Source organism: Rhamphochromis longiceps, linkage group LG7, assembly GCF_057381845.1.
Source record: "Rhamphochromis longiceps isolate RC_006_pf linkage group LG7, R_longiceps_female_GT1.1, whole genome shotgun sequence".
NCBI lineage: Eukaryota > Metazoa > Chordata > Actinopteri > Cichliformes > Cichlidae > Rhamphochromis > Rhamphochromis longiceps.
The window spans coordinates 52,302,396-52,328,786 of record NC_140563.1 but is presented as its reverse complement, the minus strand read 5'-3'; the positions used below and the strand labels follow the sequence as shown (position 1 = coordinate 52,328,786).

The window sequence follows — 26,391 nt, the reverse complement described above, 5'->3', positions numbered from 1 at the left end:
TATTCGTAAATCAGGGTGGAAAATAAGTATTTGGTCACCTCAAACATGGAAAATCTCTGGCTCTCACAGACCTGTAACGTCTTCTGTAAGAAGCTTTTCTGTCCCCCACTCGTTACCTGTATGAATGGCACCTGTTTGAACTCATCATCTGTATAAAAGACACCTGTCCACAGCCTCAAACAGTCAGACTCCAAACTCCGCCATGGCCAAGACCAAAGAGCTTTCGAAGGACACCAGGAAAAGTATTGTAGACCTGCACCAGACTGGGAAGAGTGAATCTACAATAGGCAAGCAGCTTGGTGTGAAAAAATCAACTGTGGGAGCAATCATCAGAAAATGGAAGACATACAAGACCACTGATAATCTCCCTCGATCTGGGGCTCCACGCAAGATCTCATCCCGTGGGGTCAAAATGATCATGAGAACGGTGAGCAAAGATCCCAGAACCACACGGGGGGACCTGGTGAATGACCTGCAGAGAGCTGGGACCAAAGTAACAAAGGTCACCATCAGTAACACACTACAACGGCAGGGAATCAAATCCCGCAGTGCCAGACGTGTTCCGCTGCTGAAGCCAGTGCATGTCCAGGCCCGTCTGAAGTTTGCCAGAGAGCACATGGATGATACAGCAGAGGATTGGGAGAATGTCATGTGGTCAGATGAAACCAAAGTAGAACTTTTTGGTCTAAACTCAACTCGTCGTGTTTGGAGGAAGAAGAATACTGAGTTGCATCCCAAGAACACCATACCTACTGTGAAGCATGGGGGTGGAAACATCATGCTATGGGGCTGTTTTTCTGCCAAGGGGAAAGGACGACTGATCCGTGTTAAGGACAGAATGAATGGGGCCATGTATCGTGAGATTTTGAGCCAAAACCTCCTTCCATCAGCGAGAACTTTGAAGATGAAACGAGGCTGGGTCTTCCAACATGACAATGATCCAAAACACACCGCCCGGGCAACAAAGGAGTGGCTCCGTAAGAAGCATTTGAAAGTCCTGGAGTGGCCTAGCCAGTCTCCAGACCTCAACCCCATAGAAAATCTGTGGCGGGAGTTGAAAGTCCGTGTTGCTCGGCGACAGCCCCAAAACATCACTGCTCTCGAGAAGATCTGCATGGAGGAATGGGCCAAAATACCAGCTACTGTGTGTGCAAACCTGGTAAAGACCTATAGTAAACGTTTGACCTCTGTTATTGCCAACAAAGGTTATGTTACAAAGTATTGAGTTGTATTTTTGTTATTGACCAAATACTTATTTTCCACCCTGATTTACAAATAAATTCTTTACAAATCCTACCATGTGGATTCATGGATTTTTTTTTCACATTCTGTCTCTCACAGTTGAAGTGTACCTCTGGTGCAAATTACTGACCTCTGTCATCATTTTAGGTGGGGGAACTTGCACAATCGGTGGCTGACTAAATACTTTTTTGCCCCACTGTATGTCTTCCATTTTCTGATGATTGCTCCCACAGTTGATTTTTTTCACACCAAGCTGCTTGCCTATTGTAGATTCACTCTTCCCAGTCTGGTGCAGGTCTACAATACTTTTCCTGGTGTCCTTCAAAAGCTCTTTGGTCTTGGCCATGGCGGAGTTTGGAGTCTGACTGTTTGAGGCTGTGGACAGGTGTCTTTTATACAGATGATGAGTTCAAACAGGTGCCATTCATACAGGTAACGAGTGGGGGACAGAAAAGCTTCTTACAGAAGACGTTACAGGTCTGTGAGAGCCAGAGATTTTCCATGTTTGAGGTGACCAAATACTTATTTTCCACCCTAATTTACGAATAAATTCTTTACAAATCCTACCATGTGAATTCATGGATTTTTTTTTCACATTCTGTCTCTCACAGTTGAAGTGTACCTCTGGTGCAAATTACTGACCTCTGTCATCATTTTACGTGGGGGAACTTGAACAATCGGTGGCTGACTAAATACTTTTTTTACCCCACTGTATAGAAATCGTGGTATAGTGTTGTAGAAATGACATTGCAGACCTTGAACAAGTCATAGTATTTTTTTTTTACATGATTATTGTTCACAAAATCCTTTTTTTGATCAGCTTCTATTGTAGTGAACACTTCAGACTTGAGCTGTAATCAGAGGCTTAATTCAGAAAGAGGAACAAATTGCTGAAAAACATCATTGAGCTTTATACAGCCCTATACACTCCATTTCTCCATATTTGGGCTTTTTTGGTGGGGGCGTATTTACTTTATGGGTCATGTATTTTTGATGTAATTTCCAGGAAACTTTCTAAATGATTTAGCTACTCAAAGAAATTAAAAAGGGTGTTAAAATTTGTCCTACTCATAAGAGAAAAAAGTGCTTCCACAGTTACCAGCTTCTTCTGTTTGATGTTTTAAGAAGAAAAGTAATAATTTGTAAGGCAAGTGAAAAGTAAATGCTAATCGGAGTTGCCTGGGAAGTCAAACAATAATCCTAAACTTAACAGAAAAGGTACCCGAGTCACTTCAGTCTGGTCTTTAGAAATGAAACTGCCTAGCATGGGTTAGTGTATTTCGCTCTATTCTCTTTGTTTCCCTCTAAAAATGCAGATGTAATGAGTGCTGCCTACCACTGCAGGAGAAACTACCCTCTCTCAGTCATTAATGAGGAAGCTCTTTGTACTGATTGGGTTTCAAAGGCTGAATGAACTGAACACCTGCTTGCAGGAGGATAAAGAAGGAATAATAATCTAAGAAGGTCACTGTGTGGCTGATATACCTGATATAATCATACTGGGAAAAAACCTTACAAAGCACCATACATGGCAATGAACCCGGATGACCATTTTTTGTGGGAGGCTGGGAGATAGTGGGTATTTTTGATGTGATCACTCATACAGTTTCAGAGTAATGTGACTGTCAGCATGAGTTAAATTATAATAAATCAATAATTGCCCTCATAAACTGAATACATCAATAATTTTACTACAATTTGTTCTTTCTTTTTTTTTTTGATCAACTTGAAAATCTATCCAAAGTCCAAAGGTTTGAACTGAGTAGTACTAATAATGCCTTCATCGTCACTCATTGTTTTATAATAGTCTATATGAGCCTTAAAAACTAGACACTAGTTATAACAGCTGTACCCTGTAGAAAAAACCTGTTGGAGGAAATTAGTTTTTAAAGTCAAAACCATTTATAGTCGACTCTAAACGAGCAGCTGTTTATTAATCTTAGTAATTCTCTCTTTTTCTCTTTGTTGTCCTTGTTTCCTTTTCTTTACGTAACTGTTCTATCTCGTTTCTACTGTTCTCGACTTATAAATACAAAGCTTAGGTATCGACGTGCTTTTCTATAAAGCATTAAAACAGTGGAAGACTAACATCTTCGGTCATTGATTGTTCAGTTATTTTAGGGACAAGCCATTTGTCAGCTAAACTGACTCACAGTGGGGTCAGTCACTGTGTTGTGCACGTCGTACACAGTGATGTCATGTTCCCCATTAATGTCTCATAAATCTGAATATGATTTCTCATGGATCTGTTCTGAAGGATGCTTTAGTATGCTGTATGGCTAAGCCACCGCAGTGGTGGTTTGTATTGATCTCATCATCTCCAGATTGCCTGTTTATGCAGGCATGGTAATGCTTTGTGCAGCTTGGATTGGCACTTTCAGTCAGATGGTTGCAGCTTGCACATTTGTACGAACTGTGTTTGAATTCTGAAACGGCTTTAACCTTTGATGCATTATGACTTTTCTTTTTGTACAGTCACCTTCTTGAGCCGTCACAGATCTCAGAACCTAAATAAGCATGAAAAACAAGCAATGTCAGTCCAAATAGCAGTAATAGAAAACAGCATGCGTATTTCAGCAAGTTAGGGCTCATTTATCTTGCGCAAGGTCCACGAGTGTGAAAGCGTTATTTAAATAACAGATAAATACCGTAAAATGCAATTTCCTCCACAGAGAATGACTGTGATAGATGCTAGCTCATTGGCAAGCTACCTGTTTACAGCTACATGATGGAGCCCAAAAGATAGAAAAATACATACCAGTTCATCAAGGCCTCATAATAGCCACATATAACATCAAAATATATGTTTAAAAAATGCCCCTTTAGTAGCACATAGATTGATCCTGTTTATTGAAAGAACTCAAACCCAGTGGCTGAAAAAGAACTACTTAACTCTTTACCCCTAGATACTAGGGCTGCGCGATTTTGCATGAAATGGCACTGTGTAGCATTTGTCTAGGGTGTTGTTCATTTTCCTAAATCCCTCGTTTTGCACAGTGTTGATGGGAGCCATATCTTTGGTCAGGTGATAAGTGATAGCCTCTGTAATTTCTTTGTGCCTGCGGGAGTTCGACGTGTATAGGGAAGCGCTGTATAAGGTTCCCGTTATTGATGTTTGGGTGGTTGACCGGGACGGATTTTCTCCTGTCACTTTCTCGTCATCCCTGACGTGCTCTCCGTTGTTTTTTCCCTGCTAATTTTAGCATCACACGGCACAGCTTCTGTATCACGTGGTATAAGGCTCCGCCCTTGTCATTTGTTGAGCAGGAAGAGTGAGCGCTTGTTTTCATGCAGATTACGTCCCGGATCAAAATGCGGTACAATTGTCATCTTTTTTTTTAAAATCGTTGTCATTTGGAAATGAGATCGCACATAAGTATGAATCGAGATCGCGATTTTCTAACGATTAATCGTGCAGCCCTACTAGATACCCTGTTAGAAGCAACCCTCTGATTGGTTCATGTCATATTTCAGCCTGCCTATTGAACAACATGAGTGGATGTGCATCAGAAATGAGTGAGGATGGTCTCTATTCATGCAGGTACCCTAGGGAAATCCATTTATTCTAATGGTCATTGAACCGCATCTTTATTGATATTTACTAAGGCGTCAAAACTTGCCATTAATGATGCAGGGTAGATCGTCAGATCATCTTAATGGGGAAAAGAGTTCAAGAAACAGAAATATCTCAAAAAATGTCTATATTTGTGTAGGTCTGAACTTTATTCTTCATTCTGTCCTGCCTCATTTGAGGTTGGAAAATACAGAGTAACTATAACTCTGTTTATAAAAGAAATCATCGTTACCTCTAACAACCACAGCGGTAAAATGCCACCTTCTCATCGTGGCAACAGCGTTAATTTTATGCTAACATTAGCTACATGGGAGCAAATCTTGATTTCAGATGTCAGACACTGTGGTGATGCAAGACTTCAGACTTCCATCAGTGCAGAATTCAGAGGTGTACGCCGTGTGTCATATCTGATGCCGTTTCTTCCCCAGGCCCTCAAGCTGAAGACCATAGTGAGAGGCGATGCGCCGACTAGCCTCGTCACCACAGGCTTGTGCAGAAAAGAGGTGAGGCTCACATCTTTAAAGCGTCTCACCGCCTTGATCTTAATACTTGAAAGAACCTTTGAATTTTTTGCCGTTACAAAACAACTTCATGTTTGAAATGTTTAAAAAGCACTTAATGAACCCGGGGGGGTTAAATTTATGATTTATTTGTAGTCCTATCAAACCAAGTGAATATTAATCCTATTGTGCGCTGTATCAATATGTGTGTTGCAGCCATGGGAGTCCCAGTTGTTCTGCAGCACATTCCCCTATGATATCGTGTGCGCTGACTCCTGGGGTCAGTCAGTGCTGGTTGCCACAGACGCAGCAGGGGTCATGCTGCTCGATGGTGAGGTCACTAATCAATACGCCCTGTGCCATCTAAATTAAAGCACCCATGCATAATTGTTCAGTACTCAGCAGAATGTCGAGAGCAGCAGCTAACATGATGATGGTAATGATGTTGTCCCTCTTTCAGGCCCTGATCCAGCAGGGTTAGGCATTGGTGAGTGACACAATCAATATTTTCTTATTTAAATGCTCTTTCTTTTTTTTAATCCCTACTTGGGGCGGGGATTTTTCAATTTAATTTTCTTTAATCATGTGATTTTTGACTTGTCTTTCAGAGCCACAGAGCCTTCCCCCAGTGCACGTGTTCGACAGAACCATGGTGGTGAAGCAGATGCACGTTCTCGAGCCTCAGGACCTGCTTATCACCCGCACTGACAAAGGTAGGCTTAGACCACTGGGAGGATACTGCTAAGCACTGCCTCCCTGCACATCAGAGATCTCCTGTCATCCTTTGAAATCCTCTTTTTGACTCACAGTACTATTTGGAGCAGATTGTCTTTATGTTTGTTCTTTTTCTTCGCCTTACATTTCATCTGTCTTTTCCTGTGTGCGTTAGTGTGTACACGTTTGCCCACCTCCACTGGTCCGGTGAAAACATCGATCCATCGCCGAGATTTAAGGAAGCTGACCTGCACAGAACGAGTCCCTAAAGGGGTTCTGTGTGCATGTGTATACAAAAGAGTGTCTGTTTGTCTGAAGAACCACATAGACTGTGAGAGTGCAGGGGGTTATAAAGTACTAAGAGATATCCAGACAGGCAGACAGATAAAATTAAACACAGAGGGTGACTAAGATTTAAAGGACACACAAGTAGTTCAACCGAGATGTGGCTGTGTACTAACAAACAGCAGTTGGACTTGTCTGATGTTTGCTTTAACTGTGAAAGAATGTAAATGGTTGATCTGCAGATGATAAGCAAGTAGGGATCGTCCAGGTTTGATAGTCATTATGCGATGGCAGGCATTTGTCACGACTGTGTGTGAGCTTTGATGAAGCTTCTGCGAGTGCGCCAGCTTTAAGAAGCCTTCTAGTAATCCTCCTGCAATACCACGCCATTGCATGGCCGTGGGAGGATGCTAAATAAGAGCTAGCAAATTGAGGGTAGCCTTCGTGCAGAAAAAAACAGAAGAGCTTTTTGTTTTGTTTCCAGGAAAGGATGCTCGGCTTTATGTGTTCAGACTCAGCACGATCAAGAAAGGCCTGGAGGAGAGGCAACTAATCAGGGGCAAGTGCGACAGCCGGGAAAACAAACTGGAGAAAACGAAAGGTAACGCACAGGATCTGCAAGAATATGCACACAGTTGCACAGAATGCAAAACAATCCTCACAGTGAAAAAGGTAAATACACTTATGCAAGATAGAAAAATCTGCTTGAATTTGACAGAAGTTGAAAGCATCAGATAGTTCCCCATCCGAACACCTGTGATAAATTTTTCCCCCTGTTAATACCTTTAGGTTTATTTGAGGATAATATGAGACTACAAAATTGCTCTTTTTGTCAGCATCCTTCAACAGCAGCTCTAGTGTGAAATAGACATGCATGCTTAAATTCAAGCCATCATAAAAATAAATGTAAAAAAATTTAAAGAGACATTTCCAAGACATTTAAATGTTGATACATATCAGCTACCTAGCTTAATCGTTTCTGGCATAAAAGGAGCCTGAAATGTACTTCATACATTGGTCATTCACGACTCCTTGGCTTTAAATCTATTATTTCCCCCTGCTGGTAATGCAACTTAAGCATGTGGTGGATTAGTGTGTCTGTTACCCCTTAAGGTGCTTTAAATTGTAAGGTCAAGATGCTAAAATAACACAAGAGAAAATCCCAATAATCAGGCAACCCACTGTAAGCAAGCATTCGGCGACAGTGGGAAGGAAAAACTCCCTTTTAAGAGGAAGTAACCTCCGGCAGAACCAGGTTCAGTTGGGAGTGAGGGGAGGGAGACAGGAAAAAAGGCATACTGTGGAAAAGAGCTAATTTGGTGATGAAACCTCTTACATTCAGATCAACGTTAAAACCTATTTTAAGACAGATTGGGTCGACTGATAGCATCTCGCCATGCTCCTGTTGGTATAAACAGGAGATAAAGAAGTTCCTACTTGGGAACCTACTTCTCCACTGGCCTCTGGCAGGTGTTGCTTACTATCACACTCCAATGTAGCTCCAGAGCTACAGCCACCCCATAAATGTGGAAGAATGTGGTGGCTTAAGTAACCAGCACAGCTTGAAGTAAACAAGTAATCTAATTAGCATCTGTAACGACATAAACTTCTGCAAATTAACACATTTGATTGTTTTGCTATCAATTGCATGAATGTGGAAATGAAAGAGAGATTCAGTCAGCTGCATTAGGCACAAACCTAGGGGAGGAGTCAGAGAGAAACTCTGGGTTTGTTAAAGAAAATCTGCCAGCGAATAGAGTCTGTGAATAGCCCAGGGATTAGGGAATCCTCATCTCAGGGTTAGCAAACTCTGTTTTCTGGAACAGGCCTGTGCTTCATCATATTAGGCGCAGCCAAAGCCACAGTGCTGGCCTGAGATGGACATATGAAGAAATCCATGCCAAGCTGACAACAGCTCAATACAAGTAGAAAAATTTGGAAAACAAGCTTTTCGAGCAGATTGAAACCTGAGCTTTTGGCTTACAGACATAAAAAAATGTCTTTGAGCTGTAAATATTGTTCATCTGTACAAATGTTCCTAAAGAAGTAAACATCTACATTTCTGACCTGTTGAAGGATTATCTGAATATGTTTATGAGGTTGTTTACAAGGTTAACAAGTATCTAATCAATTCTGAAGTGCAACCTTAATGAATCTCCTTTTTACAGTGTACACACAAATACACACACAGTGTTATATCCACTGGTGTCATGCCAGCTGTCTGAGCGGCATGCATTGATCTGCGGGACGATGCCAGGGAACGACACCTGCAGCAGTAAACATCCATTATAGTTTCCATCTCTTTGTCAGCCTCCCCTCTCATCCGCTTTGTCCTAGGTTGCCATTTGTACTCTATTAACACCCACCACGGCTCAGAGCTGAGGATAGTAGCAGCCATCAGGAACAAACTCCTCCTCATCACCAGGAAACATCCGCGTTTCAGCGCCGTCGCCACAGGAGCGGATTCTCCAGTGGAGGAGTTTCAGTACATACGGGTAAATCAAAGTCCACATGAGCAAAGAGAAGGTGGAAAAACAGCATATGAATCAAGCATGCACATTGTATTCAATACCCAAATGTAATGGGGGCTAAAAAAAGAGTCTAATTATCTATCAAACAGAAGAGGGTGAAAGAAGAACGAAGACAGGAGTGTAAAAGTAAAGAGTGCTAATGTTAACCACGTGTACCACGCTCCCATTAGGAGATCTGTCTGTGCGACCCGCCGGTGGTGATGTCGCTGGTGGACGGTCCAACCGGGGAAAATGATAATATGATTTGTGTGGCCTACAAACATCAATTTGACCTGATCAATGAGAGCACTGGAGATGCCTACCGGCTTCATCACGCAGAGGCCAACAGGGTGAGGCACACAGGCACACACACACATATTAGCGGCTTTCTCTTTGCTTTCTTGCATTTCTATGTGATGTTTATTGAAGCCAAACGGGACTGAAACCTTTAGTTAGCGGCTTTATTTACCTGCTGATTACCAGCCTGCTTGGGTGAATCAAACATTGTCATTCTCAGCAGGGAGAAATGGATGAGCAGGCTGTAGGATGAACAGCTGCCTTAATAAAGCATCTCATTCTGCTTTCTATTTAGAGAAGAGTAAATCTGTAGCTGACATGCAGTGTATCTTCTGTATTGCCTTGAGGGTGCTGACCTGACATTATTTGTTAAAAACAGTGTCTCCTATTTGACCTTTCGCCTCTGAACCGTCTTTGATTTCACTAAACTGACTTCTTTGTGCCTGCAGGTAAATTTTGTAGCGGCCATTGATGTGTATGAAGACGGGGAGGCAGGTCTGCTGTTGTGTTACAACTGTGAGTGCCCCCCACCACCATCCCTCTCTTGACTCCAGACATTTCAGATGTTGTGTAATGTCGGCTATCTGCCTTTTTCCTCTGCGACTGGAATAAAAATAATTGCACAGAGACAGCTCCAGAATATTAAGAGTGAGGGAGCTTTTTATCCCTCTGCTTCAGCTATATAAAAGGACAAAAAGCTGTCTGCCCTCTTCGACTCACAATAAAAGGCTGCTGTCGATCGTGGTGTAACATAAATACCTTTAACCTGAATCCTGTGTGTCTTTTGCAGATATTTGTTACTATAAGAAAGTTTGTCCGTTTAACGGCTCCACACCGATGATCCAGTCCAACACCTCGGATTTCCACTTCAGCTGGAACCAGATGCCTAATGCTATTGGTAGGTTGCCACGGCAACAGTTCTCGGGGCCCCACCCTGCCCATTGCCGCTGAGCTTCGTGTCACCATGGAAACGTCATGTGTAATCACAAGCATCCGACTGGCCCAAGTGATTACTTGTGCGTGTGTTTCTGTGTACGTTTTATTATTAACACAGAAGGTGATGAAAATTTAAAAAAAAAAAGCTGGTGCTAAACCAGTAACCCTGGCACTGCTCATAACAAAATGCTGCCCCTCTGGCCTCCTGTGCATCCGTAATGTGTCCTGCTTTAATATGCACATAGACACTAAAGCCAACAGTGCAGAGTAATCGCACAAATGTATTAAAACATGTGGAACATCTTCAATTTAAAATCAGCTCACACCACTGGCATATAAAACAGTAATTTTCATAATTTAAAAAAAGTAATCACACCCTTTTGATATAGTATGCTGGATCTTATCCTCCTGGTGTCTTTGCAGTTTGTGCATTTCCTTACATCCTGGCCTTCACCACGGACTCCATTGAGATTCGACTAGTGGTCAATGGCAATCTTGTGTACACAGCAGTGGTCCCGGAGCTGCAGCTGGCTGCTTCGCGGGTCTGTATAAATGACAACATATACACCCACTGAACAAGAATCCTCAAGTTTGTGAATTTAGTTTCACTGTCAGGCTTCACTCAGTTGTAGAAGAAGATGTCTGGGAGCTCTCATTTCAATCCATCTTTATTATCCCTGTGGGAAATAAGGCTGGTAATCTGCATGGCTGCAAAAGCAATAATACAACTATGATTTATACACTCCGATAATTGCAAACAGAACAGTGCGCCTGAGATCCAATGATTCATTCTGATTCTTTGTTCTTTCTTTTTCACCTGCTGCTTCAAACCTTTCTGTTTTCCTGCCTTCTCTGCACGTCCATCATTTCCCTCTCATTTCCCTCTCTGCTTGCATCTGCTTTTTCCACCCACAGTCAGACATTTATTTCGTTTCATCGGCTCCAGTGAGCTCAGCCTCCAACTGCAGTTCGAGAGACACCAGTTCCCAGAGTTCCCCACAGACGCCCACCGGCTATGAGATGCCCATGTTCCCCTCGCCGCTCGGCGATGGTAAGACCCACACAGGATGTTTGACTTTGGAGTCTCTCTTAGCTTCAAGCGCTGCAACATTTGTGTACGTTAGTTCAGGTTGATAACCTGCAGTTTTCTGTGACAGTAAGTTTTTCTTTAATCACTTCTGCCATCATCTTTTTTTTTTATGAGAAACATTATAATGTCCTCATTGCTGGGTATTTAGAGTAGCAGTAGACAAATAGGTATCCTGTCAACGGCCCTTTAACCCCTAATTTTACTTACAAATGTGGTTACTTTTATTTATTACCGACCTTCTTTCTTACAATTATTTCAGAGAAAAAGTCATTCATTCAACAAATTTTATGCTTAAAAAATGACTTTTGCGGCACTTAAACATGAGGTAGAAAGACTTAGGTGCCTTTGTTTAATTATCTTTGTTACCAAGCCAAAACCGGTACAAAAATGTTGCCTGTTGGTGTGTTCAAGGACCTACTCATAATCTGAAACTTTGCTTTAGATTAAATTTGCTAATCTATGTTGAAGGGCAGGGATGGGATGTCAAAAACGTATTTTACATTGTGAACCAAATACATCCCACTTTGATCTTAAGTGGGCCGGACAGAAACCCTTTCTGTTAGTGTAAAGAACTTTAACTACACATTTAATCCCTGGAATAGTTTAATATAAGAAAAAGGAGTGCAGTTTCAACAACACATCTCAGTTTTTCTATATGATATAGAAATGTTGCTGTTGTAAATAAAAGAAATCTGGAAAACCTTTGGCTTAAAGTGTAAGAAATGTGTAAAATGGCCTAAAACATTCTGGTTCTGTCATTGCCCTTTATTTGTAAACCCACTGGGGAAAAAACAAAAAGAGAATTTCCTGTCGGTTAATTATTTATATATTCATATATTTTCTTTGGTGTATTATGCCCATGGGGGAGGTCTTTATCACGCTCCAAAACCTGTGGAAATATAGTTAAAACTCCAAAATGTATGCCTTTTTATTCCTTCACATTGTTAAAATTGCCCAGTGGGTCAGATTGGAGTCTGTGTCTAATTCCGGCCCTCAGGCCTTATGTTTGATACCTCTGTTGTAGGAAACAGACAGATAAGCACAGCGAGTATTGCAGAATATGCCTTCTTTTATTTCATTTAAACACTGTCTTTAAAAAAAAAAGACCAACACTTACAAAGTGTTATTCTGCCTTGTAACCCTCTGTGACTCCTCTTTGTCATTTTTATTGTTTATTTTTCCAAGATTTCTTTTTTAAGGTTGACTGCGTATAAAAATGCTGTAATTACTGAAGAGGTAATGCAATATTTTGTTAGATCTCTTGAACTGAAACTGAAGATCTGCACTTCAGTCACATCTTGATTGTCCATCATGGTGATGTATGGAGGGAAAATTACAAAACTGTCTAAATACTGACAGATCTGGCTGTAAATCATATTTATTCTACTAAAGTTTCACTCCTTATTTTCCCACTGGTTGTCCACCACACTCTCCAGTGTTTCTGTCTCAGACCTGACAGTTTGAGAATCCCTTTTTTGTTTTAAGGTTGTCACCAGGCAGTGAACTCTTGAATTTTGGAGGATCCTTGAACACACCCTTTTTCAAAACAGGCATCCACATGGCCTCCCGTTCATTGACATACTGCCAAGAGATCAAGGGGACAAACTTTTTACTGAGATACGACGTTCCTTACTTTCAAGCATCATATGATTTTATACCCATATGTAGTATGAGGTGTATGGAAAAAAGCTTGTACCTTAGCTAAATGTGATTTGTAGTTGAAGGACAAGAACATTTAAAAGCATCATTGTGATCTTTTCGATTGCGAATTATAGTTACAATATAATTACAATATAGCACGCACACTCTCCCAGACATCTTTCATTGTATGTTTGACCATTTAATACACACACCCCCACCAGCACCACCGCCTCCCCATCCTGCTGTTCCTGATCTCCTCCAGATTAATACAGCTTGTACAAGATTGTCATTCACTGTCTGTCAGCTGACTGATGGACAGTGCAGTCTAGCTGTTAAAGACACACAAAGGTTTCCATGTAAGTCTGAACTGCAGAAAAGAGTGAGACTTAGGAAAAATAAAAAGCTTGTGTTCCTGCTGCTGCTGCACCATCCAGGCAGTCTTTTCCTGATGGAAGTGGGTATTTACAGGTTCCATTAAAGCTAACGGGGAGGAAGGTCTGGCTGTTGCTGCTGCAATTAGTCAAGTGCAGGATTTCTGCTTATGTATGTCATTTTTATTAAAGGAATTCTCTTTTTTTTTGCAAATAATTCTGCATTACTGGAAGATGTAGGCATAATAGAGAACCTACTATGTATGTGTGTGGGTGTGTGCGTGTGCTCCTAAATGTATGTTACTGTGTGTGTGTTCAGTTTGTGTAACCCTCTTCTTCATCCCTGGTTCAGATTCTATACGGATCCCCTATGGTACCAAGCTTTCCCTGTACATGTCTAAGGATGCTGAAGGTACTTTAGGATTCTCCCACAACTTGTCCTCTGTCCATAAAAACACTCATAACGCTGCCCTACTAACATGCACGTGCACCCAGAGTGTATCACCCCTGTCTGCTCCGAAGCAGCATGTTGACTTGAACGTTGGTTGAATGTTAAGTGAACATTATGTCTTCCCCACCCCCACTCACCCCCCTTTCTGTCTGCCGACTAATTAAAGCATTAGCGCGAGGGGAGAATGAGAAGGGAGAAAGGAAGGTGCTAGAGCTCAAAGTACAAAAGTGAGGCAGAGGTGATGAAGATAGAGAGTTATGAAATTACCAGGAAGGGGGGGAGGAAGAATAGGTATGCAGGCAGTGTGAGCGGAAAGGGAGGGGTTATGGAGGCTTTGGGGGGTGCAAAAAAGGAGCAAGAAAAGGGAAAGAGGGAAGGAGAAGACACGTCTGCTGCAGCATGATTTACAGATTGCACTGTCGCCATGGAGACTTTTGTCAGCCCTCTTTTTCGATCCAAAGTAGTCCAAACAGCGGTGCTACAGTCTGATGGTGGGTGGGTGGTCGGGCGGGGTGTTTGGAGAGTGGAGGGGTGGAGAAAGGTGGAAGGGTGCTGACAAAAATCCCATCCTCTTAACTGCCTGTGCGCCTGCCGTATCTGCTCCTTGGGAAGGTTTTCATCTGACGTAATCACATCAGTGATGCGAGCAAGATGTCACTGATGTGGCTGCTAGCCACCATCCACCTCCACTGGCTTAAAGACGCCACGTTGTTCTGATGAATTTGACTCTGTTTAGTACTAAAAACATCCCTGACAACTGTTTATTTGATTTTTGATTTTTTTTTGCCAGTGTGCAGGAGTGTGACACTTCCCCTGGTCCAGAAACGCATGTGGAATATATTGATCTCTGCAACTATATATTCCAAATACTTGCATGCCTTGCCGCATCTTTGGCTATTTCCTTTTGCCGTCGGACGACACAGCGGCAAGTGAGAGCTGATCTGTAACAGCACTAACACAGTGTACCTGTCAAGCATCAGCAGTGACCCTTTGTTTTTCACAGTGGCTCTTTAACTCTCCTCTCACCCGCTGACATTTCAGATGAGACAGACCCTTCCTTTTTTTTTGCAGCATAGTCTCTGCCTCGATTCACTCTCATTCACTATCACCAGCCTGCCTCATCGGAGCAGTGTGCAGTTTCTGAACTCCAACACTGCTCCCAAGTGGAATGGCTGGGCACTGCCAGTGGGCACACTGCAGCTTTGCGGGCAGATTGTGTCACTTGAAAACTTCCAAACATCCATTCAATGCATCTCGAGCAGACTTTGTTGTCTCTGTTGAATAATAGATGGCCTGCTATAAATGTCTACTGAACAGTTACATTAGCTCGCTGTTGTAAGGAAGATTAATTTTAAGACTGCGTGCTGTTTCAATAAATAGCGCTATAAATATAAATGTTGGTTTAAAATGGAGCACTGTAACAAAAAATAATTTCCCCCAGGGATCAATAAAGTATTCTGATTCTGATTCTGATTCTGAAATCACTTTAAAGTGGCTTCATTTAAATGTGGATGTTTGATTCTGTTGTATCAGCATTCATAGAGTCCTAATTATGTACAGAATTAATATTACAGCTGACTGTTTTGCAACGCATGCCACATGTGATGTCATAGATGTTTTACTGCGCTACGAAAATACAAAAGTTAAAGACTTGATCAAGCTGTGTCACCTTTGCTTTTTCAGGTTTTGTAAGCTTTTGCTTTTGCTGTCATTATCTGTTTTTTACTGGTCCTTACTGGTGCATTCAAAGACTTTTATTTCCAGTGAAATAAAATTATTTCTTATTATACCTTTACAAAATCGACAACATGTTGGAGTTGGAGTGGCTGGCACACAGAATGCAAGAGCAATGTTAATAAGTTGAATCTTTGAGAGTCCCTGAATGCACCGGAAAGGCGGAAATATGCCTCTAGAGATTATATACAAGATAGATGCCAATATTTACATGTCTGACGCCAGTCCCTGGTTATTTCAAGTGTGTTTAGTGTAAAGATTACAAATGTGCATCTCGTGTAATGCCGTTCGCTGCATTAGAGTCTCAGAGGTAAGAGTATGTTTCATAATACCCAACAGCAGAATTTCAAAAAAGCCTAATCTTTGAGTCAGGTGAGAGTTTTGGAGTATCCTAAAGCTGCACTGAAAATGCTTGCAGATGATATGTATGTGAGTGTGATGTATTGTAAATTTAGTTCAAGTTAATATATAGTGCATATATTAGTGATCCTAATATATATAGCCTGTGCAAAAGGCTTGAGCCAGCCCCTCATTTCTTTATATTTTACTAGGAAATGGGAAGTGTTTGAAGAAATCTATGCATACCATGATGAAATATGCCAAGGTTTGAGTCAAGTGGAACTAAAGAAAGACAATCTGGCCCTGAGAAGCAAACCACAAAGAAATGTGGGATGCTTCAAAATCTTTGCACAGTACTGTATGAGAGGTAGAAATTTGGAAACCACTAATGTAGTCACATGTTAATGTTTTACCACCTGGGTTTTTGTACAGATTTTCAAAAAAAAAATCAAGAGCACAGGCAGCTCTTTCCCTCTGTTTATCATCTTTACGTTAAGCTAAGCAGTAGCTTCCCAGTGGTAACTTATGCAGCCAAATAGTCAAAAATAAAGTATTTAATTTTCATTGCACTGCCATACAAAAGTGTTGAAATATTGATAAAAATAAAAGGTTCAATTGCTAGTTGTAAAATCTGAAAATATATGGTATGTTTTTGAATTTCTAAAGAACTAAAGCCAAGCCTTCTTTCTTTTTTTGTTTTCATTTTGTGTGCTCTCATGTCATCTACCACAATTGTTCTTCCTCACTGCTACCTCTTCCTCTGGCTTCCTCCTAGGTGAAGCGACATGCAAACACATTTTTAAGATCCCTCTGTGTAACTTGGTGGGCCGCAGCATCGAAAGACCCCTGAAGTCCCCTCTGGTCAACAAAGTGCTGACGACACCAGCCCCCACCATGGTGGCCCCAGCTCCCCTCATCTCTGCAACACACTCGCTTTCCTTATCCCGCATGGAGATCAAAGAAATAGCCAGTCGCACACGGAAGGAGCTGCTGGGTAAACGGAAAAATTATTTTGCACCATATAGGAAATTTAAGTTGTTTTTATGGAACTAGTGCCCACTGGTGCAGTTTTGGATTATCCCTCACATACCTGCTCCTTCATGGTACGGCTACATTTGAGCATACTTGCAACAGCAAAGCTACATGACGTGATCACAGTCAGTCAAAAACACACACAGAGATTCCTTTATTTTTAGTTAGATCTAGTTGTCGTCTCTGTGTTTCATTCTAAAATCTTCCTCAAAAAAGCTAATTCCACAAACACATTTTGGTTTGCAAGAACAGCTATATAGAATCTCAACAGGCTCCTATTAAGAATCTTTTATCTGTTTATTTATTCATTTCTGGTTGTGTTGTTTCAGTTATTACATTATATGTGGTATCTTCGATGTCTAAGGCAGGACAGGCAGCCATTGCCCAACTCCTTGTGAGTGGTTCATGTTCATTGATCAGTAGCTGTTGATCAGTGATCAAGAAAGTGACCTCACAGCCTCCCAGTGGAAAGGCTACGTCCAGATAAACAGAATCAACTTTCTGGGAGACATCACTGTGCTAATTCTAAAATCTTTGAAGTACTCTCCAGTATTGGTCTCAGATGCTATTGCTGTCACAGTCTGGCGAGGGCAGACTGTATGAATTGAAAAAGGACCCAAAACGCAGACGCCAAGGAACAGGGAACAGAACTTGAAATGTTAACAAAAGGCGAGCCGTTTAATAAGGCTAGTAGAAGAGGTACAAACAAAGGGCAAGGCAAACTGAAGCAAAATTAACACAAACCTAAACTGGGGAATCTAAACAAGCAATAAGAAAAACCTAGGCAAGAAACTTGGAAGCATGGCATGGGAAACATGGCGTGGACAACAGACGACCTGACAATCACACACTGAAAACAGAGGACTTAAATACACAGGAGGTGATTAGGGGAAGTGGAGACACATGAGGAAACAGCTGGCACACATGAACATAATGACGTCACAGTGGGAGAGTAAAACTGAACATGATGAACACAGAACACCAGACCTCTTCACAATAAAACAGGAAACATAATGAGACATAGACATGACAACCCGAACTTGACAACGTAAGACACAGACATGAAACGCATGAAGAGCAGGGGAGATTTAACATGGTTGGAAACACGAGGGGAAAATAATAACTAGAAACACTTAGGCATAATAATACAAACTTGATAACATAAGACACGCAGCATGAAACACGAAGGGTGAGGGGAAGCTTAAATACAGGGGAAGAAAACACAAGGAGTCTAATAACCAAATGAACTTAGATAACCTAATGAACAAAATAAACTCAAACTTAAAACGCTGGGTCAAGAGACCCAGGACCATGACAATTGCAGTTTAGTGGCTCAGTCACAATAGAGCAAAGATATGATATAAACCTCCTTGCAACTACTAAAAATTGGTGGTTGCCCAGTGAGTCCATTGAATATTTTGAAATTTAGCAGCCGATTACAAGTAGTTGCACTGACCAACTGGTAACCCAGAGGTTAAGAATGCAAAACCCACAACCTGTAGTTGACCACACAGTGATTGCACAGGTTCCCTGGAGACAGATTGGCAACAGGTTGTAATCAGTGTGAGTCAGTCTGGACACATCATCTACGTGTGTGTTTTTAATAGCAGACCTGCCTCAACTGGTTTCCAGCTGGTTGTATTCTGGTTATATTCCTATATAAAAGCACCTGTGTCATTTTGCAGTTAAATTGCTGGATTCTGAATGTAAATAGTTAATGTGAATTTCTGTTAAATGTTACATTTCTGTGTATGTAGTTGGCGACACATTTGTGATTTTCAACGATTTACAGTTAATCGTATCATACAGTTTCCAAGCTGACCTTATTCAGTCACAAACTGATAGCAGACTGACTTCGACTTATTGCTGTTTTCTAACTATCTTGATGCACCAAAGTTGCTTTCAAGACGTGAACTGTGGTTAAAAGCAGCACTCAAAACCACAGAGATCACACAGTTACATTCATTTTGGTTGTGCAGCATCTCTAACTACTGTTTTCGCCAGCGAGACTGTAGCATTAGAGACTATATCTGAGATATGAAGTCACCACATGGCTTTACACATTTGGCTTTGTAGGAGAAGATCCCAAACAATGTGTACCTTCCAATTCTGAAGTAGACCTGTTTTGGGTGTTTTTTTTAACATAGGCAAAAAGCAAAAGTTTGATATTTGGAAAAATGTGCTTATTGGCCTTCCTGTTGTGTGAGGAGATTCATCCCACTGTCATGTGGTACTTTTACACTAAATGTAAACTTACAGCAACATTAGCTTAACATATGGAGAAACATTTACTCTTTTGTCTAAAGAAGCCATTTCTATCCGTCCCCACCTTCAAATACTTTCAAATTTCATATTCATATACTTTGGATTTATTAAACTGAAAAGTTTAAAAAATTAAATGAAATCCAAGAAAATTACTACTTTTGGTTTGAAATCATCTAGCTCATAATTATAAATGGGATATCGACCATCCTGCTCTCAGAAGGAAGGCAAAAAAAAGCATATTTCTGAGTTTTCCAATGCATTTTCCATTGTCTCCTACCAACAAAGGCTTGACAGAGGAACCAAGTGGGAAATCGGACAGCGGATCAGTGAAACAGAGAAAGATGAGCAAAAAGAACACAGAGGACGAGCCCAAAGTACGAGCGCTGACGTCCACAAACAGCGACAGGTGATAAATCTGAACAGCAGCTGCACGTTTGATGTTTGCTTAATGCTAGCTTGAGCTTGAGACATGAGTCTTTCTGTGCACAACAGGCTAGCCTCACAGTCCAGCGAAGTGGATCAGGATGTCCAGCTGCACTGTTCATCCAGTTCGGAGGCGGAGCCAGAGAAGGCGGTGCTGCAGCCAGAGAGCCCGCCCCTTACCAGTGCGTTCTCCCTCTCCACATCCTTCGAAGAAGATGTCTTGGACCTAAAGTGAAGACAATCCCATCGTGCACTTCTCTGCCCGCCCACTTCTGTACTGTCACCTTTACTCTGTTGTTTTGGTTGGTCTTCTTTTCTTTTTTGTTTTTTGTTTTTTTCTGTTGTTGAGCTCTGATACCTTGGCGCTTTTTCCTACATACCCTGGGATTCTGAGCCCCCGTTCAGCGGACGAGATGGGTGCAGTGGAGGTTTGAAGTCATGTTTGTGTGCGTGTGTGACTTTTTTCATGAGCAGTGCCCCCCCTCAGCCGCCGTGTGTCAGCTGTTTGTGTCGCCCTGCAGCAGATAACCCAAAGAGGTTGCGTAAGATGCCGTGGTGCATTCAGACTTCTGCAAGAGCTTTGAGATGCCGGTTTGATCCTAAACCACAAACTGAATGTAAATCTGTGCACCAAGGCATGAGAAAACTCTCTGCATTCTCAACTCCCTCTGACGTTGCAAGAGCTTATGTGTTGTATATTATGTGATTATTTCCGATCCACTTTCAAGTATTGTATGATATGCATATGTGTACATCTGTTTATACACAAAAGTGCACACATGCAGGCATATATGCCTGTCTGGCTTGTGATGCATATTTATAGATATATTATAAAAATCAATTTTATTCCCATATTTAGTAAAAGTATGATTTTTGATTTTATGCTCTGCACATTTTCGCCCATATTGTTCCCCTTATCTGTCGTAAACAGGTTCGACAGACCTGGAAGAAGTCTCCCACAAGTGCCGTCTGCCACTGTCCTCCATTCAAGTAGACGTCCAACAGCCACCAGATTTTGGTGTCTGTCAGTAGCAGCCATGATTGTAGTCCATGTTCGATTACAGTGGTAACCAACGACTGCAATCAGCTCGGGTGATTTCACTTGCTGGTGGCAAAATCTCAAAGGCACATGCACAAATCATTTTATCCCATAACAAAGACCTGACCTTAAATTTGCATGACTTGCAAGTGTTGTGTTTTTTGCAGCAAAGAAATCACTTCTTTGGAAACAGTGCGATCTGTAACATGATACCAAATTCCGAACAAAGTAAAGAAACAACAAACTGAGACAAGAAAAAAAAAGTACAGGAGTATCTATAACAAGACGGTGGCTAGATGGATAGAGGAGGGATGATAAAAACAAAACCAAAAGTGTGAATTACTTTTACTTTGTCTTTTTCTGTGTGTGGAATGAAAAAGTCTTTTATTTTGTAGAGTAAAATGTGCACTTAGTTAAAAGATAGTTTTATCTTTAGGAAAAATTAGACTTTTACTGAACTAAAATTAAAGCCTAAATGAAACTAAGAATTTTAACAGTGCAAAACAAAACATCTCATTAAAAAATACTAAATGTATTTATACAATTAGTATATTTGGAAAGCATAACCATGCTAGCGCTGTTTAAATCACTGAGTCTAATTTGGAACTTCAAGGCCCAGAAGCCCTGCTGATTTTCACCTCGAGGTCCAGAAATACACTGATTTACAGCTGGGGTTATCGGTTAGGGGATAACTCACTGCAGCACACGGTTAAATTCACAGTTTAGATATCCTTTCCTTACTGAGTGTAGAGGTTTATGATCAGATTGTTAATTGGCTGCCCATCTGGAAAATCTTTTGTTATTGTCATACAGATAAAAATCTAGTCCATAAATTTGGAGGGCTCAAAAGAGACTGATAAGTCTCTAATATTACATATGCTCTAAAAACAATCCTTCATTTCATTAAACCCTCTCGGCCTTTTAAATGTCTCCTCATTTTATACTCCACACATTCAGATTACAGAGTAAAGCAATCCATTAAAAATAAAACCACTAATGCTCAGTTACTGTAGAGTTGACAACAGGGAAACATCAGTATCTACAATGGCTCTTATTATTACATCAGTCTGGGATGCCAAACAGCTAAGGATGCACCACATCAGCTAAAGGGTGACATTCCACATGATTAAACCCAGCTTGAGCACCTTTGGGCGTTAGAGCAATCATAAAAATAATTCTGAGAGCAGAAACTTGGCAAGTGAGAGTGCATGGTTTTAAAAAAGGTCAAACATGGTCAAACAAACTTTGTGTAATTACTGTCACAGCCAGAGGAGGGAGACAAAACTTAACCACCACAGGTTCAACATGGGAAACCTCCACATCTGTACCATCCACCCCACTTGTGATGTAAATGCACCTCCAACACTAATAACCTTTATCAGGATTACTTTATCTAGAAAAAGTTTCATACAGAATCTCACAATCCGTTCTAACACAAAGGGTCAACTACACTTCTCATTTAATTTTAGTAAGAATCCACTTTATAACACCTAATTACAGCACTGAAAAGGTTAAATGGTGCTTTGTGTCAATGTAAAAGCTAATCAAAGTGACAGTAATACAAAGGGAAATGTTTGGCAAAGGTGACTAGCCTGATGTAGGTGTTAGTGCATCTCTGTATGCTTGTTTCACATCATAGCAGCCTTCAGATTGAGCATGAGCCTCTTCTTTTCTCATTTCTTCACACCTTTGCTCTGTTCTCCTGCCTGCCTCTGCGTGAATCCCTCTAACAGCAAAACGTAACTCAGAAAAAGGGGTAGAGGAAGAAGAAGAAGAAAGAGGAGGAAGAGGAGGAGGAACCGGGATGGATTTTTACTCTTCTTTAGTGTCTAAATGAGGGTGGATGACTCGGGGAATGCTGTTTCTCCCGCTTTGCGTTGTTACGATTCCTTCTGTATTTTTGTCTTTAGTTTCTACCTCCCCTTGGCATTTTTACTGTTTTGTTTGTTTTGGTTGGTATTTTAGTTTGTTTTGGGGGGTTTTGTATTTGAATCTATATTTACTGTTTAGACTGTTGCTGAACCTCTCTGTGATATCAAAATGACAGAAAATTGACAAAAAAAACACCAAGTGTCTTAAAATATTGTATCGCCATCGTTTTTAATGCCAAGTAATACTTGTAAATGTTTGTGTATCAAATGTGGCCTCAAAGGAAACTGAACTATATTATTATTAATATTAATATTATTTGAGCAGTTATTTTAAACAAGTGCTGTAGACCACTGCTGTGAAAGTAGTTGATTTTGTTCATTGATATGTAATAAATATTTATGAAATTTCTGTTGGGTGGTTTCTTTGGCTTACACACACACACACACACACACATAGATATAGATATATGCAGGCTGAAAGCAATGTAAGTAATGTTAAGGTTAAATGCCAACATACATTTCTGCTTTAACTCTCTTTTCTGTAGCTGACTGAGTCATAGGTCTGGGGTTGTTTATTCATGAGTTGTTTAAATGGAGCATTTCTTTCTGTTTGGATTTTTAACCCAGCAATAATCTGATTATGAGGTTCAATGTAAATGTTTACCTTTGTAGTACATTGCGAAGTACACACAACTACCAAAGCCCAGCAGAACACCGATACTAGCATCACACCACCTTTTACTCACTTGCCCTTTTCAACGCCCATCACAACGTGGCTGCTGAAGTTGAAATTGAGCATTAGAATGGGAATGACATGACTCCTGGTGCTGGACTGTTCTCAGTATTTCAGAAACTGCTGATCTGGTGGGATTTTTCTACACAACCAGTTCTAGGGTTTACAGAGAATTGTCGGGAAAAGAGAAAATATCCAGTAAGCAGCAGTTTTCTGTGCGATTACGGCTGATGTTAGAGGTCAGAGGAGAATGGCCAGACAGCATGGAGATGATAGGAAGGCAACAGTAAGTCATACCAAGGTATGCAGAAGAGAATTTCTAAATGCACACAATGTTAGCCCTTGAAGATGGGCTACAGCATCAGAAGACCAGACTGAGTGCCACATCTGTCAGCAAAGAACAAGAAACCAAGGTCACAGTTCACACAGGCTTAGCAAAACTGGATAATGGGAGAATAGAAAAACATTCCCTGGTCTAATAAGTCTCACATTTCTGCTGCATCATTCATATGATAAGGTCAGAATTTGATCTAAACAGCATGTAAGCTGGATTCTGATTTCTATCAACAGTTCAAGCTGCTGCAGATACTGTAATGGTTTGGTGAATATTTTCTTGGCACACTAACAACTGAGCCTTGTTTAACCGCCTAAGACCCAAACTCTTTCATGGCATGCATTTTAAATTTTTCTTTGCTATTTGGGTTGATTGGGACCTGAGGAATGTAAAAACAAATAATTACCAGATTTTTATTTATTTATTTACCTAATTTTTGTTTCTGATACAAATGAGATCCACGTATGAGGACATTGGTTTTAAATTCTGATAGAACGGTGGCAGTATAATGTCCTCACAAGTGAATATCAGGCCCTTGTAGAGAAAAATTAAGTATTTTCGTCTAGACACCAGGTCCTAGGAGGTCAAACACCGACCCTTTATAACCACAGGGTACCCATCTTCTGATGGCTGATTCCAACAGGAGAGCATGCCATGTCATAAAGGGGAGATTCATATCATGGAGTCACATCTGACAAATCTGCAGCAGCTGTGTGATACCGTCATATACTACGGAGCCCCCCAGGGGACATGGGAGGAAAAAAAAATTAGGGAGGAAAAAAAAAAAATTAGGGAGGAAAAAAAAAATTAAGACGGACTTTTTGCGAGCGCTCGCAATAAGTATTGCGAGATCTCGCAATAAGTATTGCGAGCGCTTGCAAAAGTATTAGCCGCATTCTTCGGAGGCCGCCAGCTCGAAGCCGACCGGGAGGTCGAGGCACGATGTGCCGGGAAAGCGGTGTTCCTCCCGGCTGTAGTAGGTCTCGACTTCCCGTTAGCTTCGAGCTAGTGGCCGCCAGCTCGAAGCCGACCGGGAGGTCGAGGCACGATGTGCCGGGAAAGCGGTGTTCCTCCCGGCTGTAGTAGGTCTCGACCGCCCGTTAGCTTCGAGCTAGTGGGTGTCAGATCTCTAAAAACGTCGGAGCTCTTTTGCAAATATGTGATGTCTTGTAAACCGAGCAGGTATCTGACGTTTACACAACTACATTCACGCCTCAAAATATCTTAAAAGTGTATTTTGTGACCCAGAAAGAGTAATATTACAACTAAGTAGCTGCCGCCATTGTTGGAGTTTTGCGAGATCTCGCAAAAGTATTGCGAGATCTCGCAAAAGTCCGTCTTAATTTTTTTTTTCTCCCTAATTTTTTTTTTTTCCTCCGTAATTTTTTTTTCTCCCATGTCCCCTGGGGGGCTCCGTACTATGCATTGGGCCCTTTCAGGCCCACATGTTGCCTATATTGACATTAATATGTAAAGTTAAATAAATCAGTTTAACTGAAATAAGACACAGAACAGTGGAACATCATAGTTATACAAGTTTAGATTCTGTGGTGTTAGAAAAGTGTTAGATAATTATTTAGCTGGTGTGAACTATTATTTTAATAACTCTAATAGGTGTCTATGTACTGTTACTTGTCAAAGTCAAAAATTTATAATAATAATAATAATGATTGCATTTATATAGCGCTTTTCGGGACCCTCAAAGCGCTTTACAATTCCACTATTCATTCACTCTCACATTCACACACTGGTGGAGGCCCTGGGGCAGACTGACAGAAGCGAGGCTGCCATATCACGCCATCAGCCCCTCTGGCCATCACCAGTAGGCGGCAGGTGAAGTGTCTTGCCCAAGGACACAACGATCGAGACTGTCGTTGGGTCCGGCAACCTTGGAACCAGCAACCTTCCGGTTACAAGACAAACTGCCAACTCTTTGAGCCACGATCGCCATTTGGTTGAAGAGTGAAAGCTGAAAAGATCTGGCTGAGAAGTGCTCTGTGTGTCCACAAGGTGGGGGTAAATATGTAGCTTTACTAAAATGACCAGTTTGTTTTTTAATCTCACACAGGAGAGCCTGCACTTCTAAAACAAAAGAAAGTTTGGTCCAAAGTAAACTGATCTCCCTTAACAGCGAACAGCAGCAAAAACAGAGCTTTTGTCAGAGTTTTCCTCCAATCCAGAAGTTTAAAAAAAAAAAAAAAAAAACAGCATGCATGGGAAATGAAAAATATTTTACTTCACACTGATCTTATTCAGAATCAGAATACCTTATTGATCACTAGGGGAAATTATGTATTACAGTGAGAAGTGTAGGTAGGAGGTCAGGAACCACATTTCCTTTTACCCTCGAGGGCTGGGGGGGGCACGTTGAGACTATGACAACACTGACGCATGCAAGGATACAGACACACCGCTGTCACTGGCATGCCAGCTTTATGTTTCAACCAGATTACACATATTGTTAATGCTCTGTTATTAAAAGCCAAGGATTTTCCCCTCATCCCACCTTGTCATTTTGTTTAAATCACAAAAACACCTGAGCTCCTGTAAGTTCGAGCTTAGTCATGATCACTGGGTTGGAGAAAAAAAAAAAATCACTGGAAACGAAATTACATCATCCGAGAATTGGGCAAAAAGTTTCACGCCAGAGTGAGAAAAGCCAAATCAAGCATAATCACTGATGGAAAAACATTTTATGTTGGCGCACAAACTTTCATTTTCCTCAGTGTGGAAGCATGACTGGGCACCTTCTGTAAATATTTCTATATGGCCTTCCAGCACCTCCCTCCTGGCCTCAGGGTGAAAATAAAAAGAAAGGGAAAATGAGCACAGCATAGCAGAAGGTCTTACATAACAATCAAAGGAATGCTGGAACTCTGCCGGTGCCTTTTGGATCATCTCACTCTCGCACATAAAGTGGGGCCCCCTATCCCCAGAACATACCAATTCTGCAGCACAAGGCTATCTAAAAGAACAACTCATTTAGCACAAAGTGAAGGTAGAGGCTGGG

At 41.2% G+C, this 26,391-nt stretch overlaps 1 protein-coding gene across 8 annotated transcripts in view; it reads left to right on the top strand.

The window, feature by feature from the left end:
• Positions 1-22,723, top strand: part of garnl3 (GTPase activating Rap/RanGAP domain like 3) — a 101,366-nt gene extending 78,643 nt beyond the window's left edge. For 5 of the 8 annotated variants that reach the window (XM_085414269.1, XM_085414273.1, XM_085414270.1 and 2 more), the window contains 15 exons: positions 5,245-5,319; positions 5,533-5,647; positions 5,777-5,803; positions 5,925-6,029; positions 6,800-6,916; positions 8,653-8,810; positions 9,017-9,175; positions 9,572-9,638; positions 9,913-10,020; positions 10,482-10,600; positions 10,974-11,109; positions 13,513-13,572; positions 16,460-16,678; positions 19,267-19,387; positions 19,474-22,723. In XM_085414269.1, coding sequence (XP_085270395.1) covers positions 5,245-5,319; positions 5,533-5,647; positions 5,777-5,803; positions 5,925-6,029; positions 6,800-6,916; positions 8,653-8,810; positions 9,017-9,175; positions 9,572-9,638; positions 9,913-10,020; positions 10,482-10,600; positions 10,974-11,109; positions 13,513-13,572; positions 16,460-16,678; positions 19,267-19,387; positions 19,474-19,639 — 1,752 coding nt within the window. In that variant the 3' untranslated portion in view covers positions 19,640-22,723. The remainder of the gene's footprint in view (positions 1-5,244; positions 5,320-5,532; positions 5,648-5,776; positions 5,804-5,924; positions 6,030-6,799; positions 6,917-8,652; positions 8,811-9,016; positions 9,176-9,571; positions 9,639-9,912; positions 10,021-10,481; positions 10,601-10,973; positions 11,110-13,512; positions 13,573-16,459; positions 16,679-19,266; positions 19,388-19,473) is intronic. The other 3 variants (XM_085414274.1, XM_085414272.1, XR_014912760.1) reach the window with 2 other exon arrangements.
• Positions 22,724-26,391: the final 3,668 nt, after the last annotated feature.